We start from the raw sequence: 18,782 nt of genomic DNA, 5'->3' as shown, positions 1-18,782 counted from the left end.
TAGAGGAGCCATCTGATTCAAGGCTTCCTTCACTTCCACTTCTGTAAATTCCTTCATCAAGTCCGCATTCATCTCATCAGTCACATGCATGGGATTTTCTCAAGAGAGTCAACATTAAGAATCGGATTGGAGGTGGAAAAAAGATCTTTGTAGTAACTCTCCATCACGTGTCCTATTTCCTCTTGATCGGTCAACCAAGCTCCATTCTAGTCTCTTATTCCTCTGATCAAATTCTTTTTAAATCTCTTTGTAGTCTTATCGTGGAAGAAAGCTGTATTGTTGTCCCCTTTGCTTAACCATAACACCCTAGATCTTTGACACCACATCCTTGATTCCCGGTCTTGCAGTTAATCTCCATTCTTAGGCTCCTAACCCGAGTATTATTTCCACTCACCATAGCCTCATTCTCGGCCAAAACCAGTTGGTTCTTCTTTATCTCTAGTTCCCTTCTTACGTGCCAAAAATTGTGTTTATTCCACCCATGATAATCTTTGTTCACATTTAGCCACTTTTTTCAGAATGGCTGTGCTTGGGTTTGGATCCCTTGTACTACTCCAAACTTCCTCCACCATTTCACCACATGTTGGATCCGATAACCACATTTCTTCAAATCTGAAACATCTCTTCTTTTCTGATTTTTTTTCTTGATTTTGCTTCTATCGCATTACTACTCTTCTCCCTTCTCTCTCCCATCATCTAACAATTATTCTTTTTTTTTTCAATCTCTTTCTATATCTCTTAATCTTATCATGAAGTAAAAATCATGGATTCACATCCAGTGCAATACCTAGGGTATTGCACGGGGTGCAATACCTCAAATCTCAGCCGTCTGTGTAATCCAAAGCCCATTAGTTTGACACGTTATAACTCCAGCCTGGCAAGCCGTGTCTCCCACTTTTTCTTTTCATTTTAGCTACCCAATTTGAATTCAGTAAAACACTCTCTCTCCCACCTCAACTGGGTTTCTCTTTCTCTCCCTAACGCTCCATTCTCTCAACCCGACTGTGCTTCCACCACTCTCTCAACCTCCATACTTGCTCTGTGCGTCTCTCTCAAGTCCTCAACCCCTTCATCACCGTTAGCAGCATACCCAACTCAGACCCATCAGCAAAAACAAAGAAAAAATAGCAACTCACCATCTGAAACCAAATCCCCAAACACTTACACGAGCACTTTTTAGACCTAGATGAGAGAGAGAGAGAGAGCGAGAGCAAGGGTTAGGGTTTGGAGAGAATCGGGTGTAGAGAGAAGCTGATACTTTTGGGATCAACTTCTGGGGTTTGATCTAGGGAGGGAAGTGAGATTGAGAAATTTGGTCCGAAGAAGCCACCATCGGAGGTGGTGCTGAGTGGTGGTTGTGATGAGCCATGGCAGCAGAGAGAGAGGAAGAGGCTGACTGGTCCGGTAGGTTTTCCCTTTATTTTATTTATTTTTTTTTCAATTGATTTGTTTTTTATAAACTCTGTTTGGTTGCTAGGAAAGGAAGGAAAGAAAATAATGGTGTTCCAATTTTGTTGATTGATTTATTTCTATTGAATTTGATTCTATTTTCTCTTATTTTTTATGTTTTTGGTTTTTAGCCTATGATTTGAAATCACCTCTTACATTGTCTGCATTTTTTTCAAATGTTTAAAAATGCTTAAATCCTTGTAATTTTTATTCAATGGACTTATTATGAGGCTCCTAATGAAGAAAGTTTGAACCTTGAGCTATTTGACCAAAACATGAATGTTCAATACACTGAAAGGCTTTCATAGAAAAATTTTGACAACGTATATTTCCATTTGGAGATAATTACACAATATTGACTTTAAAGACTTCTTGTAGACGTGTTGTTAAACAGATGATTTTATTGTGTTGAATGATCCATATTGAGTGTCACTCCTTAGATATAGAAGAAACTAAATGGGTAGCACAAATGATCAAATCCGTAATTATACAAAATTTACTTTTTGAGACTTTCAATTGTCCTGGCAACTCTAGAAACTGCTACAGATGCAGATCAATAACCATGAAGTTTGTTTATTATAATTTCTATAATGAAATTGGTTTCTTTAATCTTAGTCTTGCTGGATTTAATTTGTAGTCACTTTGGTTACATGTTTTTTATTATAACTTGTAGTACTTCCACAACTCAATTGAAAACCATCACAGCTCATTACTGTGCTTTGGGTATGGCTGAATATGCTGTCATTGAGTTTATGTTTGATGGTGAGCTTGTGTGTGTCCTTGGTGTAAATATGTATTATGGTTATAGCTTTCATTTGGATTTGAAACCAATGAATGGTGGTTGGATGGGCGTTTTTAGATTTGGGTTGATTTCAAAATGAGTTTCTATTTATGTGCTTTATTGTGTAAAAACATGTCATGGTGCACACGAGTTGTTGAATGTGGGTGAAATTTGTGTTTCATGAGTGTGCTTATATTAGTGTAAAAAAAATGCAGCAAGTGAGTACAAATCTAAAAATCTGGATCTATAAAGGGTAAAGTAATGTGTATTAATCTTCTTCTTGTTTTTTCCCCTTTGCTTTGATTTTTGTTATTGCCTTGTTTCTTTGTTGTTGTTGTTGTTGCCTTTGAGTATTTTGTTACCGCCTTATTGGTACCACTTGAGCAATTTTGGGATTTTTTTTCTTTGATGTTAACTAGAAATTCTGTTACTTGGTCATGAGGTATTCTAAAAATCCTTAGGACATTTTTCTTTTTTGTCCTAATTTTTTCTAAAGTGCGTGTTATTTCCTAAATTTGGATTTGCCATGCACTATGCGGCAAATGTATTATTGTGGTAGGACAATATGTTTGGCCTCTTTACAGATTAACTTGTGATGAATTTTTTTGCTGTCTTGAATTGTTACTAATCATACTTTATAAGTTAACCCAAATTTTAGGTAATGAATTACATATTTTTATATTTTTTTAGTGCATGCCCAAAATATTTTGGGTTCTTCGTTTCAAAATTTGGTGATTTTTTCTATGGTAATGAATCTATCAATGATTCATATGATTAAAAAAAAATAATGTTCTTTACAGTTGTGGACCTATGGTAGATATTTGACTAGTAAGTTCAAATTATTGACTTTAATGATTGTAACCAAAAAAGAAAAAAAAATCTATGGTTACCGTACTAATTGAAATTTATTTTTCAACACTGCAGGATGACATAGAAGCCAAGCCTACTCGATTTGTTTTTCAACACTACAGGATGACATAGAAGTGAAGCCTACTCAACCTACCACAAAGTTGGCTTTGTTCATGAAATTTTTTTTGAGAAACTGTTCATGAAATTGTAGATATAAAGAAAATGACTCATATTTATTTTGGTTGGGATCATTATCAAGATGTGGCTATTTTGGCTTTCTTGAAACACTGAAATCACATATTCATATTGTAAAGCTAATTTAGTTAGGCTATAAAGCCCTTTTTTTTATTTTAGGTTTTGTTCATTTGGTTGTGGATAAAAATTACAATGAAATTATATTGTTTACAAGAAGTGACAAGTGAATTTGGTGGCTCTACTATTAAAAGAGGAGATTAATGCACAATGAGAACAAAAAATTCTCACAAAAGAATGTACAAATTGTACAAATTCTAATGCCATTGTACATGTGCTAGAACTTTGCATGAATAGATTATCTCCCATGCAATGTCAAGAGATTGATATACAAGAAGAAAGCATCATTTTGACTTATTATGTACACATTAAAGGCCAAAACTCATAGAGGTGATCTTTATAAACGTAATAATCACAACCTCTTAACTTGTAGAAGTGATCTCTATAAACCTAATAATTGCAACCTCTTTCCATTGGCCATTTTGCCTAGTAGCATCTGCATGCTCCTTGTAAATCTTATTTACAGGGGTTTTAAGTGTATATCTCATTTACAAGGAAGAAAAAGCTTCTTTTCCCCTCATTCTCAAAAATGCATACATTATTAGCTTGTTTTTGAGACTCAAGCCATGTGTGTAAAGAGAATGAAGTGCTTAATGCAGATTAAACCATAGGGAAATCTCTTGACAAGCTCATTGCAATGAGCATTCATTTAAAAATAGATTCAACACAATATAACCAATTTCTCTAACACTATAATTATATAGTAGCACAACAAAAGTTCAATTACAAATTTATGATGAATATAAGGACCACAATAAAGATAGAAAAAGTGAATGTAATGGATAATAAATCAAATGCATATCTATGGTTATCAAAGTGTCGCACTAATTTCTAACAAGCAAAAAAACCAGAATTCAATCTACAATACAACATAACATTATGACTCCAACAACGTATCATTCCCCAAGAACAATTCCAGTTCAAAAAGTGGCTTCGAGTAAGAGCATGTAAAAGAAATTGGTTGTCCTTCCCCTAAAGAAGTTCTCTTCAAGGAGCTTCTAGAATTGAGCAAATATACATGATGAAGCATGAAAGTCCAAGTTTGCATTGTCAAGGTAAAAAAAACATGTTAAAAACGGCAAACTTGATGATTACACTCAAGCTCAACTTGACTTCAAACAATCAACATAATTAACCCTTCAAAAAGATAACATAAACTAATACATAACTAAATAAATGCATCAGTACAGTGCATACTCTGATTGCAACACATTCAACAAGAATAATCAACAAACAATTAAGCATAATTTAAGATTCAGGGACATTTGGGAAAGTGATGAAGGTTATAGACAAGAAGAAACCATCAACTCCAAAGGTGCAGAAGAAAACTTGACTTCGATAGGCCAATTGAAGGAATGAAACCTCTGTTGCCAGTTTGTTACTAAATCATTGTTAGATATTTAGAATAGAAGAATAATAACATAGGAGAATTTCCCCTTATAGTAAAAGTTAAACATTGAGCAAGGATTGGTTACAACAGAATCAACATAGTACAAATCAAAGCCTCAAGGACCTTGAAGATCTTGGTATTTTTCAAATAAAGAAAAGAACCCTAACATTCTTGCCAAACTGTGTTGGAGAATGGCATAGTACTTTGACGTTCCATGGGTCCGAATGCTAATTAAAAAGTACCTTACTCAATCTAGAATCAGTGAAAAAGGAAGGATGTATAGTTGCCTGTATGTCTTGTATTTGGACAGTGTGCAAAGATGGAGGTATAGTTCTCAATAAATGCTTAAAAAGGTCTATTTCTAATGGAGATTCTAGTTGCCTAGGGGTGATTTCTGGCTGTCACTACTGATAACAGCAGAAGTTCGACTAAGAAAAATTCTTTCAACTATTTGTTATAAAAATGCCCTGTGTGCCATTAATAACAATAGGACATAAATTTTCCTACATTGGAATAAAAACAAACAGATTCTAACTAAATAGAATGTCACCACCAACCAATAGAAATCCCCAAAAATCTGAAGCTGGGAAAAATTACCCATTTTTTGAAGTACAAGAAATTTGTGGAGTTCGTATAACTGATATCGCTCAATCACATGGTTCAAGTACAGGTGATTTCAATTCCTAAGCTAAAAACCAAAAACATGGTTAAGTAGAGGTGATTTCAATTCATAAGCTAAAAACCAAAAACATAAAAAATAAGAGAAAATAGAATCAAATTCAGCAGAAATAAATCAATCAACAAAATTGGGACACCATTATTTTCTTTCCTTCCTTTCCTAGCAACCAAACAGAGTTTATAAAAAACAAATCAATTGAAAAAAAATAAAATAAAATAAAGGGAAAACCTACCGGACCAGTCAGCCTCTTCCTCTCTCTCTGCTGCCATGGCTCATCACAACCACCACTCAGCACCACCTCCGATGGTGGCTTCTTCGGACCAAATTTCTCAATCTCACTTCCCTCCCTAGATCAAACCCCAGAAGTTGATCCCAAAAGTATCAGCTTCTCTCTACACCCGATTCTCTCCAAACCCCAACCCTTGCTCTCGCTCTCTCTCTCTCTCTCTCTCATCTGGGTCTAAAAAGTGCTCGTGTAAGTGTTTGGGGATTTGGTTTCAGATGGTGAGTTGCTATTTTTTCTTTGTTTTTGCTGATGGATGAGTTGGGTATGCTGCTAACGGTGATGAAGGGGTTGAGGACTTGAGAGAGACGCACAGAGCAAGTATGGAGGTTGAGAGAGTGGTGGAAGCACAGTCGGGTTGAGAGAATGGAGCGTTAGGGAGAGAAAGAGAAACCCAGTTGAGGTGGGAGAGAGAGTGTTTTACTGAATTCAAATTGGGTAGCTGAAATGAAAAGAAAAAGTGGGAGACACGGCTTGCCAGGCTGGAGTTATAACGTGTCAAACTAATGGGTCTTGGATTACACAGACGGCTGAGATTTGAGGTATTGCACCCCGTGCAATACCCTGGGTATTGTACTGGATGTGAATCCAAAAATCACTTGGGCAGGGAAAAATCTCTTTCAATGACTGCTGCTGTCTGTTGATGATGTGATGCCAACCTTTGTGATTCCCTTTCCCTCGTCCTTCTTGTGTCCAACAACCATAAAAGTCATGACCAGTCCTGCAGTCCAAAACTCAAACATCCACGTTTGAATGGGAAAAATAGCACCACCAGAGCATTCCCGATTTGGAAAAAAATACTGCTAAAACTTTGTCAGTTTTTCAAATAGAATAACACCAAAACACCTCTTTTTTTCAATAAACAACACTAGAACACATTATTAGAGACCTTTAAATAGTTCAAGTTAATTAACTCTTTATTGCATCTTCAACTACAGCCTATTTTGCAGTCACCAACATATAGCAACAAACGAGCCCACGCACCATACCAGTAAAATTACGAGGACAAGATATACAAATATACAGAAATATTATTTAGTTAATGATTATTACATATTTTTCGTACACACTACTATGTGGGCTGAAATCGTATTTCACAATTTTACCTGAAAGGCTGAAACCTTTGTTATGCAACTCACACAAGTGTGCTTTTAATGGATCATTGGCTAACTTTGAGACTATTCCCACCATCAACCTTAAAATTATGCCCTGTGACAAACTCGGAATCCTCAGAAGCAAGAAACACCACAACGTCGGCCACATTTTTGGGTGCCATCACCCCACCTTTCAAGATGGCACTCGACTCGTACACCTTTTCTGCCTCTTCATTTTCAACCCCAAACATGTCTTTGAGCAGTGCCGTCCCAACAACCCCTGGTGAAACACAATTCACTCGTATCCCATATGGCCCCAGCTGCAAGCTCGCGGACCTCACCAACCCCAGCACCGCATGCTTCGACATCACGTAGTCCACGAACTTGTTGCCGCCCATAGTCGCCACCACGCTCGCCGTGCAAACTATGCTCCCCCTCACGCGCCCTTCAACCATCGCCCTCGCCGCGTGCTTCACGCACGCCACCATTCCACGCGCGTTCACCGCCATGACCTTGTCGTAAGCCAACAAGTCCACCTCCAACACGCTCTGCTCGCGCTTGTGAGTCGCTCTCCCCAAGCCCGCGTTGCTGTACATGATGTCCAGGCGCCCAAACGCCTTGACTGTGGTGTCTACCAGTGTTTTGACCTGTTCCTCGTCACAGACATCGCAATGAACGTAGGTGCAGATGTTGGACCCGATTGATACGGCGACGTTTTGGCCCTTCTCGTCTTGGACGTCTGCGATGACGATGGCTCTGGCGCCGTGAGCAGCGAAGTGGCGCGCCGTGGCCTCGCCTATGCCACCTGCACCTCCGGTGATAATGGCCACCTTGCCTTGGAGCTTCTTGTTGGATGGTGTGGAGTCTGTCATTTTGTTTGTATCAATCAGGGAGTGAACTGAATAGTGAATCCTGATAGTAATTTCGTTTTTAAATCTTATGAGGATGGCTCTTGATTGTTTTACTTTTTGGTTTTTGGGATTACTCGAGGACCATAAATGGAAAGGTGCTTATTATCTTTGTCATCCTGAAAACAACCCTCGCAATTTTATTCAAAGTCGGCGATTCAAACAAAGTAGTGCATCAGGAAAAATGTCTAATTGATTTGGAAGGTATATTCTGCAACAACCGATGTAAAATGTTTTAAGGAATTTGAAATCTAGTTTTAAATTACTTGATCTTTGTATTGGACTAGGAGTTTAAGGTGGTGCACATCTAATTGACTATAGGGGCCTAAACTATATATTCTGCATTATGCGAAAAAATTTATCAAGGAACTTGAAATAAATCCAGATCCCATGGAACATCCTACTTATAGATGGTCAAAATGAAAAGTTAAGAATCTTCACTGCCGATCAAAACAAAAAGAGGAGTTCTTTTTTAAAAAAATAATAAAATTTTTACTTTTTATCTTTTTTTATTAGACGACTGAGATGAAAAGTTGAGTTTTTTATATTTTTATCTCGACCATCCATAAGATATTGCATCTAGCGTATTGCACGAGATCTAGATTAAGACCGGTAATTGAAGATATATCACAATTGACTTGAGGAACTATTCATAATTTCTCACTTGATCCCACACCATATAGACCTATACAGGCTCCTCAATTATTGTATTCTCAATAGATAAGAACCATTATAGCCACATCCAAATTAGATTTCCATGATTGATTCTCCCTTAATTTCCACGTATTCAAGATATAAAGGTTAAAGTTTAAATTTCGTCATCTAAATTTATAAATGGTCATGACATGTGATTAATTTATTATAAAAAATATTTGTTTTAATAAAATTTTTAAGATATTATTTTAAAACTAAACTTTAATAAAAGATGGAATTGTTGCTGGTTTAATTTGGACCGCTTATGTCTTTCGGCCGTCCTAAGAACACAAGATTTCCTCTGCCTTATTCACTAAAATACTCATAAAGTAAAACTAAGTATGATTACCATGCATCTGCTTCTCAAAAAAAAAAAGTATGATTTCCAAAACTAGACCAGGGGTTCATCGTCCCCTAGATTTTTTTTTTTTTTTTAATTATTATATATTTATATATGTGTGTAAGATAATAAAATTTAACTCCAAAATAATTATACTTGGCACCCTCAAATATTAAAATTTAGTCAAAAGAACCTATAAGAAAAGGTTTGATCTGGATTCAACATCAACAAAGCGGTGATTGATGGTTATTTGGGAAGCAAGAGCATGTACCCAATAATAAATGTCAGAAATTTCAACTAAACGGATTTCGATAATTCCTCGAAAGGCTAAGAGAATTCCGAACAATGGTGAAAACATGTTTACTAGTGGAATTGACTCTAGAAAACATCTTAATCAGCCACAAGTATGGTAAATTCTAACGAACGAAAATGAAAATGAACTAGGATACATTTTAAATACATCTTAGCTATGAATGAACCCTCTCCATTTCACTTTGGAATATAGAGGATCCGGATCCAAAAAATTTCAAATAAAAGCGCAATTTATGTGATTGGATGAAATTTGGGTTTTAAATGGCCCAAAATCTTCTCTTTTTTTACCCTTTTAAAATATATTGAGCTAACTTGATTTGTCTAATATAGAATAACGGTCACATAACTAAGAACCTAAAAAGAGGCCTTAGAAAACAATTTTCTACTAAAATTAACAAACATGAAATATTATGTTAATAATGTAGATGGAAAGTGCAGCAACACATGGTTTTTTTTTTTGTTTTTAATTTAATCAACAAAGAATTTTTTTGAGAACAAGAAACATACATGAAAGACAAAAAAATAGAAGGCTTTGCTTTGATAAAGGGAAAAGGAAAATGTTTGACTCTAAATATGTTTGGAGCCTTCGGCTTCAACTATCAATAGAAAGATGACACACGCTATATTATGTGTAATGCACATGACTCACTTAGTAGTTGAGTTAATTGAGTAATGTGCAATGCACATAATAAGCATAAATGTCATCTTCCTACCAATGGTTGGAGCCCAAAGCTTCGAACAAGTTAGAGCCAAACTTTTTTCAAAGAAAAAGAAGCACCACGACTTACTTTGAAAATACCTAATAATTATTCATTTGCATCATTTGATAGGGAAAATTCCTAACACTTCATAAATACAATCTCATTCCTATCAAACTATTACTAGTCGCAGACTCACACAATGTGTGGGAGTAAATAATTATTTTTAATTGTAACATAATGTATAATTTGTTCTCTAAAGTTTGTTGAAGATAATTTGTTCTTCCTAAAATTTAAAAAATTTCTATTTGGTCCACTCGGTCAATTTTGGTCCCCCTTCGGTCCATTTTGGACTAATTGGGTCTTAAATTGATTTTTTTTTTCTTCTTCTTCTTATAGGTTGCATTTTGAAGTTTAGCTCAAAAATTATTTTTTTCCTTCTTAATTTTTAGGTTGAAAAGTATGAAATTTTACTATATTTGGGATAAAATCTTTACTTTTAAGTTAAAACACACAAACAAAATAGTCATTAAAAATTAGAAATATGTGCCCTAAAAATGATAAATATTCAAAAGTCCTATTTGGTCTATTTTGTCCTCGTCAATTCATTTTGGTTCTATTAGAAATATGACCTAATTGACTAAAGTAGACTGAATGGACCAAAATAGATCTAAGTGAACCAAATTGACCAAACTAAATCGAATAGACTGAATTGACCGAAGTAGATCGATTTGGAGCGAAATGGACCAAAGTGGACTGAAGTAGACTAAACCAAACCAAATAGATGAAGTTGATTGAAATAGACCAAGAATTAGCATAGCCAATAATTTTTTTTTTTTTTAATATATATAAACTCAAATTTTTACTTCCAAAATAATCAAGTATTAACTCAAACAAAAATCAAATTGAAACTATAAGAGAGAGAGAGAGATACTACTTGTAATGAGCAACTAAAAACTACAACACCAAAACGTATGAACCTGAAATAGAGTTTTAAAAATCACAATGATTCATCAATATAAAGTAGAGTTGAGAGAGAGAGAGAGAGAGAGAGAGAGAGAGAGAGAGAGAGAGAGAGAGAGAGAGAGAGAGAGAGAGAGAGAGAGTAATAAGAAATTTATAGAACATAATATGAGAAGAAAAAAAGTAAAAATAAAAATATATAGTGATAACACCAAATTATCCAAGTTATGTAATAAAATAACCTTATATTCTTAAATATTATTTTTATAATGCAATAGGATAACATCTATGAAAAAAAAAATCATAATAAAAAAGATGACAACTTAATCACATTAAACCAAAGTAGAGTTCTAAATAATATAAAAATTATCTATCAACCTAAAGTAGAGATGCAAAAAAAATTTAAAAAAATCCACCAAAAAATGAAAAAACAAATTAGAGAAAGAGAAAGAGAGAGAAATGTATAGAATGAGAGAGAAAATTGTAAATTTATAGTAAGAGGAAGGGAATAAGAAAAGCAAAAAAATAAAGTAAGATAAAAAGATAGTGTAAAAGTGATATCAAGGTAAATAGTAATAGGGAGGTAAAAAAGTAAAAGAGATTGTAAAAATTGGAGAAAGTATAACATTAAGTTGAGAAATTAATAAGAAAAAAAGTTAAAAATAAGAGAGAAAATGTTGGACATAGGTGGTTGATGTGGTCACTAATGTGGCTTAACAGAAGTGTAGTAACAATAAATACTACGTTTCAACTTATATATATATATCTATATATATATATTGTAAGGACACGATTCGTGACGAACCTAACAGTGTTGGATTCGCACGTGAAAAGGCCCAGACAATGTCATTTGTAGAGCGTGGGTTTGAAAGGCTAGGCCTTAGTCACCAGGCGGTGGGTTTTTCGGGATTTTCGTATATAGTTAAGTTTCCTTCACCCCTGGAGTCTTTCTCCTGGTGGTGGGCTGGGAGCCTCTGGTTTTTGGCCATTTTTCCCAGCCTCTTCTCTAGGTTACTGAGTTTTCCTTTTATATTCACCTGTGTCCACTGTCCTTCGTCCACGTATAGGGTCAACATTTCCAAGGCTGATATTTGTCCCATCAGCCCATACCCAAAGTCGTTGGGGGTGGTTGTAAAAGCCAAATAATGCGGCTATGTCAGGTTAAGAGTATTAAATGGCAGTAAGGGCAGCTTTCCCTGGATATTTTAGATCTTTCTTCCAAGTTTCAGTCCTATACCGTTTTCACCCCTCTTTCTGGGGAGACTTTGGGTCTGCCGAGGACTGAACAGCCCTCGGCGGTATCCATAAGCTATCTTGTCGAGCTTGGACCATAGCCCTCCTCGGCTTGGGCCTTTGGATTCTCCCCGGGTAGATGGGCCTGACCCATAAATCATTTGGGCCCCACAATAGCCCCTCAAAACCCTACTGTCCAACCTCCTGGTTGGAAAGAGGGGTTTTGGTAACACCGAGCCTCTTCCTATGGCCCAATCAATTCGGCCTATTAATAATGCTGGCGGCTCTTCATCTGCCCAAGAAATGCACCGGTCTGCGAGACAGTCTTTTGACTTTACTCTTGATGCGTTCTTATCGTTCAGGTATTCAAAACGCCCTTTTAATGACCTCTATTCACGGAACTACTTTAATTCGACGGTTTGTTTTGATGAGGTAGAGAAGTGGAACCGGCATGTTCGTGTTTGCAGATTCCTTTGGAGATCTGTACCTATTAAATGCCCCCCCGCTCCACCCTCTGTATAAGAAAGAAGGGAGGAGGTTATTGTTTTTGTAAAGAATCCCTTTTCATCCTTCTGAGTTTTGAAATACTTGGCCTCCCCTAGGGTTCATTTTACCCACTGGTTTATACACTAAATCGTGGTACACTTTACCATAACAACGAGTGATGCAGGAGCCATACCCCTCCCGTAAACGCCACGTTCCAATAAAGCTCATTATGGCTCGATCGGGACAGGGATGGCGAAGACTCAAAATCAACCTCACCCTTCTTTCAGTCAAAATCCGAAGCAGGGACTTGTCACGTCAAACTTTCGGCGTGACTGAGTCGAGAACACCTATCATCAGTACCAACCGCTCTCCTATAAGCATACCTAGTATGGCCCCAGCGTGTTAGGAGTCAGAACCGAGGCAGGGACTAAGTGTCTCTGCTTCTTCTTCTCTTTGTTCACTGGAGGCCCTCTCCGCCTCCCTTTCTTAGTCTTCCCAATACCAGATCCATTCTGGTGCTTTCTCTTCTCCCTCTTTTGCTCCTTTTCTTTCTTTTCATCTCTTCTCTCTTCTTCTCCTCCTTCTTTACTCATGTCCTCCATCTTCTTCATTCATCTCCTCCATCTTCTTCATTGATTTCTTCCTTACTATTTCCTCCTCCTTCATCTTTTTCCAAAGAAGGCTCTTATCATAATATGAGCAGTATTGAGGCAGAGATTGAAGAGACTTCGAAAACGAGTTTAAAAGACGCCGGACTGTTTACTTATCTGTACTGCGGATGTTATCGTTGCTTAGGCAGTTCACATTTTGTATAGGCTTGTTTGAGCCCCTCTTTGTACGTTGTAATAATTTTTCGTATTAATAAAAATTGTTATCATTTTATTTTTCATGTTCTATCTTTATATTCTCGAAATAATAGCGCAATGTAATGATATACAACCGTGTGAATTCTTTTTATTCTTAAACCGTGACCGACGTTTAGGACCAAAGTCCCAGTTAAAAAAAAAATCTTGCTTGGCGTTTATAAAAACAATACGGTTTTATAATACTGGGCCAAACGAATAGTACTTAGGGTTGAAACTCCCATTAAGCAGGAAAAGAAAAAGGCATTATGATAAGCTCTCCCAGTCGGCCAGGCACAATACCGCCGACCTGAGAAAAAGGATACTTACCCCAAAACTAGCCGAGATGTTAATTAATTGCTCGATGTGGTGTAGGAAGTAATCGTCCGAGAAAATATCACTCGCCAAAATGAACAGCCCCCTGAGGCTACTGAATAGTGGAGTGCCCCACCATCATCCTAACACTTTTATTGGCCTTAACATTTTACAGCATTTGGGCCGAGGACTTTCCCTATCCGAGCAGTTGGTTCCCCCATAGGCTTGAGTCCGAGGACCATGCAAGGCCTTGGTACTGTCCAACACTTGTAATTTTTATTTTTTGTACTTGGTTTCCCCATAGGCTTGAGTCCGAGGACCATGCAAGGCCTTGGTTCTGTCCTTGGACCCCTATGCTAAACGGGCCTGGGCTGCGAATTTACTGGGCCCACAAATTATGGGGTATTTCCGTAGTCTCAGGTCACGCGGTACTTTTTGGCGTCCCAGTGTTCGAGGTGCGCCTTCACGAGGCTCCTTTAATCTCAGGGTTGCAGACGGCATTGGAAATCGAGCCAGAGACGTTTTGTTTGTAGCATTCCTTGGGACGTCGCGTGAGTTAAATGCCTCCACCTTATCCTTTAAATAAATAGGAGAGAAAGTTGCTTTTACTTTCGCACAAATCCTTCAGTCTCCTCTCCTAGTACATCATGTTCGAAGCGAGGGTTGGGGCAAAGGAGCTCTCTCCGCCACAAAGGCGTCGTGTCCTCCTGAGACTCCAGATAATGAGGTACGGGCAAAGGAGGCATAAGTTCAAGAGAATATTCCAGTTTGACAGAGGGGAAAGGGTGTTTCTCCCTCTTTTAGTCAAAATCTGAAGCAGGTTCTGTTCATGCCAAAATTTTGGTGTGTCAGAAGAAAGATTCTCCGCCCCTAGCGCCTCTACCTTGTTGCAGGCAAATTTTTTGGTAAAGGCTCCTCAACTTCCGGCTCCCTGCACCTTTCCTTCTGCGGTGTGAGGCTCAAGTCGGGTTCTTTTGCTGCCTGAGTTATGGGCATGCAAAAGCACTGAAGAAGAATAAGGTCTTGAAGTAGTAGCCGACCTCTCATCTGTACTACCTCCTCGGCTTTATCTTATTCTCTTGTATCTTTCCTTTCTATTATGTAGCGAGCTTTGACATAAACTGATTCCAGCTTTTTATTGTATGCTATGTTATTTCTTCGTTTTAGTAAAAAGGGAAATTTATTTACTTATTTTGAATACTATTCTTTTTGCAACACTACTTTGTGGAAGGGTGTGCTCCATGTGTGTGTTTATTCAATAATACTTAGAGCGGGAAACTTTGGAACATAGTCCAACTAATTCTAATTTACCAACACTACCAAGCATTATAACGATAATTCATAGAAAGTTAAACTTAGGAAACTAACCGAGGTAACAATTGAACATTTTGGGATGAGGGCGAGAATACCGTCTGAGAATGATAATCTCTGAATAATCCTTCCGAGGGGTTGTCTAAGCAGTAGAGAACTCAGATTGTTTTTCAGGCGACCTATTGCTCCATACTGCATCGATCCCTTTGGTGCTGCAGATCCGAAAACAGACTTGATAATCCTCACAATTTAGGAACTAACCCAATTACTAGTGGAGAGCTTTCCTCGGATAGATCTTAAAGTCCAGGTAATGGTTTCCCATAGTTTTCCACATCCAGGTAGTTGGTTTTCCCATAGGCTTGAGTCCGAGGACTATGCAATGCCTTGGTTCTGTCCAAAACCTAGTTTTCCACGTCCAGGTAGTTGGTTTTCCCATAGGCTTGAGTCCGAGGACTATGCAATGCCTTGGTTCTGTCCAAAACCTAGTTTTCCACGTCCAAGTAGTTGGTTTCCCCATAGGCTTGAGTCCGTGGACCATGCAATGCCCTGGTTTTGTCCAAAACCTAGTTTTCCACGTCCAGGTAATTGGTTTTCCCATAGGCTTGAGTCCGAGGACTATGCAATGCCTTGGTTCTGTCCAAAACCTAGTTTTCTCTTTGTGTGGGATCTTGGCTTTAGGGGAGTTAGCTCCTCAGCCAAGCCCCTAGTCAAGAAACGTAGCCCCTAGCAGAACTTTATACTAGAACTTTATAACTAACGGTTAGAAATAACAAAGAAACTCTATCTACCCACCGCCTATACCAACACACAAGCCTTCCCCACAGACGGCGCCAATTGTAAGGACACGATTCGTGACGAACCTAACAGTGTTGGATTCGCACGTGAAAAGGCCCAGACAATGTCATTTGTAGAGCGTGGGTTTGAAAGGCTAGGCCTTAGTCACCAGGCGGTGGGTTTTTCGGGATTTTCGTATATAGTTAAGTTTCCTTCACCCCTGGAGTCTTTCTCCTGGAGGTGGGCTGGGAGGCTCTGGTTTTTGGCCATTTTTCCCAGCCTCTTCTCTAGATTACTGAGTTTTCCTTTTATATTCACCTGTGTCCACTGTCCTTCGTCCACGTATAGGGTCAACATTTCCAAGGCTGATATTTGTCCCATCAGCCCATACCCAAAGTCGTTGGGGGTGGTTGTAAAAGCCAAAGAATGCGGCTATGTCAGGTTAAGAGTATTAAATGGCAGTAAGGGCAGCTTTCCCTGGATATTTTAGATCTTTCTTCCAAGTTTCAGTCCTATACCGTTTTCACCCCTCTTTCTGGGGGGACTTTGGGTCTGCCGAGAACTGAACAGCCCTCGGCGGTATCCATAGGCTATCTTGTCGAGCTTGGGCCATAGCCCTCCTCGGCTTGGGCCTTTGGATTCTCCCCGGGTAGATGGGCCTGGCCCATAAATCATTTGGGCCCCACATATATATATATATATATATATATATATATAGATTATGGAGTTTGTATGGCTTAGGTTTAAGGATACAATCTCATTTATATTATTATGGAGCCGTATCTCTTCGTTTTAGAAATACAACCTGTGCGAAATGGTTGTAATTTTCCTTTCGACTTTTGCTTAGGGTGCAACCCTACTATCACAATTCATAGCATATAAAAGCATATTATAAAGGAGTGAACTTTTTTTTTTTTTTTCTTTTTTGAGAAGGCCTCTTTATGAGTTTTCAATTATTTTTTTAAATATATAATTCAATAATTAAGGAAGAAGGATTTGAACCCCAACTGTCTCTTTTGGAAACACCAAATATAACTAGTTGAGTTTCAAGTTTTTTTACTAATATTTTGAGTTTTCAATTCAAAATTAAAGCAATTCTTGACTTTCCATTATGACTTGACTAGTTTCCATTTTGGAACAGTTTATCTACCTTTTTTTTTCTCACGTATTTTTGTTAAGAGTGTGCTAAAATATACTTGTACCTTGAAAAAGTTAAGTGAGAAAAAATGAGGTTTTAAAAATTTGTCCATAAAAACTAAAAGCTTCCACTTGAGGGTAATGGTTTTACTTTTCTCTTGCTTTTAAAGAGCAAAAACTAGTGAATATAAATCATTTTTTTTTTAATGAATAAAAAATAAGCAAGGATGCGACCTGAGTCCTAACCAAAACCAGTAAAGAAAAATAAAACATGTTTTTAAACAGCATCTTTTAATATTTAGCTTGTATTTTCAAACGGTAAAATGGTGCCTATCTTTGTGATTCCCTTTCCCTCCTCCTATGTTTAAAATGTTAACGCATGATCAAAAACCCAATATTACTTCTCGTGTCCCGCAACCATAAGTCATGACCAGTCCAAAACTCAAACATTCACATTTGAATGGGAAAATAGCACCGCCAGAGCATTCCCCCCCACCCCCCAAAAAAAGAACTACTACTACTACTACTACTAAAATTTTGTGAGTTTTCCAAATAGAATGACGCCAAAACACCTCCCTTTTTCCAATAAACAACACTAGAACACTTAATAAGAGACCTTTAAATAGTTCAATTAATTAATTCTTTATTGCATCTTCAACAATTTTAATAGAGGATTCGACAATTTTTCCTGAAACCTTTGTGACACAACTCACACAAGTGTGCTTTTAATGGATCATTGGCCAACTTTGAGACTAAACCCACTGTCCACCACAAAATTATGCCCAGTGACAAACTCCGAATCCTCAGAAGCAAGAAACACCACAACGTCGAACACATTTCTGGGTGCCATCACCCCACCTTTCAAGACGGCACTCGACTCGTACACCTTTTCTGCCTCTTCATCTTCAACCCCAAACATGTCTTTGAGCAGTGGTGTCCCAACAGCCCCTGGTGAAACACAATTCACTCGTATCCCATAAGCCCCCAGCTGCAAGCTCGCAGACCTCACCAACCCCAGCACCGCATGCTTCGACATCACGTAGTCCACAAACTTGTCGCCGCCCATAGTCGCCGCCACGCTCGCCGTGCAAACAATGCTCCCCCTCACGCGCCCTTCAACCATCGCCTTCGCTGCGTGCTTCACGCACGCCACCATTCCACGCGCGTTCACCGCCATGACCTTGTCGTAAGCCGACAAGTCCACGTCCAACACGCTCTGCTCGCACGTGTGAGTCGCTCTCCCCATGCCCGCGTTGCTGAACATGATGTCCAAGCGTCCGTGCGCTTTCACTGTGGTGTCTACCAATGTTTTAACCTGTTCCTCGTCAGTGACATCGCAACGAACGTAGGTGCAGATGTTGGAGCCGATTGATAGAGCGACGGTTTGGCCCTTCTCGTCTTGGACGTCGGCGATGACGATGGTTTTTGCGCCGTGAGCGGCGAAGTGGCGTGCCGTGGCCTCGCCCATGCCACTTGCACCTCCGGTGATAATGGCCACCCTGCCATGGAGCTTCTTGTTTGATGGTGTGGAGTCTGTCATTTTGTTTATTTCAGTCAGGGAAGCGAATACCTTTCTATGTGATACTATTCGCCAACCACTCTGATCCCATGTGTAGAGATCAAACAGAAATCAACTTATACATTATATGAAAGATCGTCCAACTTTTAAGTAAAAATTTACTTCTTTTTTTTTTTTTTTTAAGTATTTTTTAGAATGAAAAAGTTGATAAATGTCTTAAAGGCATTAGTATAAGAAATATTTGAAGACATTTTTTTTTATCTATACTATATATAAGAGGATTCCCATATTTTAACTGGATTTTTATGTGATTTAAAAATATTCTCATTAATGAAAAGTAACTTCATATAGAAATAGGGTCATAAATGGTAAATAACAAATTTTATTTTAAATTAAAAAAGAGAACTAATAAAA

At 37.9% G+C, this 18,782-nt stretch overlaps 2 protein-coding genes and 2 long non-coding RNA genes across 4 annotated transcripts; 1 reads left to right on the top strand and 3 right to left on the bottom strand.

Moving 5' to 3' along the window:
* The first annotated feature begins 789 nt into the window (after positions 1 to 789).
* Positions 790 to 3,356, top strand: LOC115964198. The gene is made up of 2 exons (XR_004085996.1): positions 790 to 1,404; positions 3,155 to 3,356. It is a non-coding gene; the product is annotated as an uncharacterized LOC115964198 (long non-coding RNA).
* Positions 3,357 to 5,396: 2,040 nt separating this feature from the next.
* Positions 5,397 to 5,935, bottom strand: LOC115962779. The gene is made up of 2 exons (XR_004085603.1): positions 5,693 to 5,935; positions 5,397 to 5,469 (listed from the first exon to the last, which is right to left on the bottom strand). It is a non-coding gene; the product is annotated as an uncharacterized LOC115962779 (long non-coding RNA).
* A 65-nt stretch (positions 5,936 to 6,000) lies between these two features.
* On the bottom strand, positions 6,001 to 7,745 carry LOC115962778 ((-)-isopiperitenol/(-)-carveol dehydrogenase, mitochondrial-like). Its single transcript, XM_031081648.1, has 2 exons — positions 6,850 to 7,745; positions 6,001 to 6,464 (listed from the first exon to the last, which is right to left on the bottom strand). The coding sequence occupies exon 1, from the start codon at positions 7,707 to 7,709 to the stop codon at positions 6,903 to 6,905; it is 807 nt and encodes a 268-aa protein (XP_030937508.1). The 5' UTR covers positions 7,710 to 7,745; the 3' UTR covers positions 6,001 to 6,464; positions 6,850 to 6,902.
* Positions 7,746 to 17,582: 9,837 nt separating this feature from the next.
* LOC115964392 ((-)-isopiperitenol/(-)-carveol dehydrogenase, mitochondrial-like) lies at positions 17,583 to 18,389 on the bottom strand. The gene has a single exon (XM_031083711.1). The coding sequence runs from the start codon at positions 18,387 to 18,389 to the stop codon at positions 17,583 to 17,585; it is 807 nt and encodes a 268-aa protein (XP_030939571.1).
* Positions 18,390 to 18,782: the final 393 nt, after the last annotated feature.

The sequence above is a fragment of the Quercus lobata genome, chromosome 10, assembly GCF_001633185.2.
Source record: "Quercus lobata isolate SW786 chromosome 10, ValleyOak3.0 Primary Assembly, whole genome shotgun sequence".
Classification (NCBI taxonomy): Eukaryota; Viridiplantae; Streptophyta; class Magnoliopsida; order Fagales; family Fagaceae; genus Quercus; species Quercus lobata.
The sequence above is the reverse complement of the archived record's forward strand: the minus strand, read 5'-3'. Positions and strand labels throughout refer to the sequence as shown.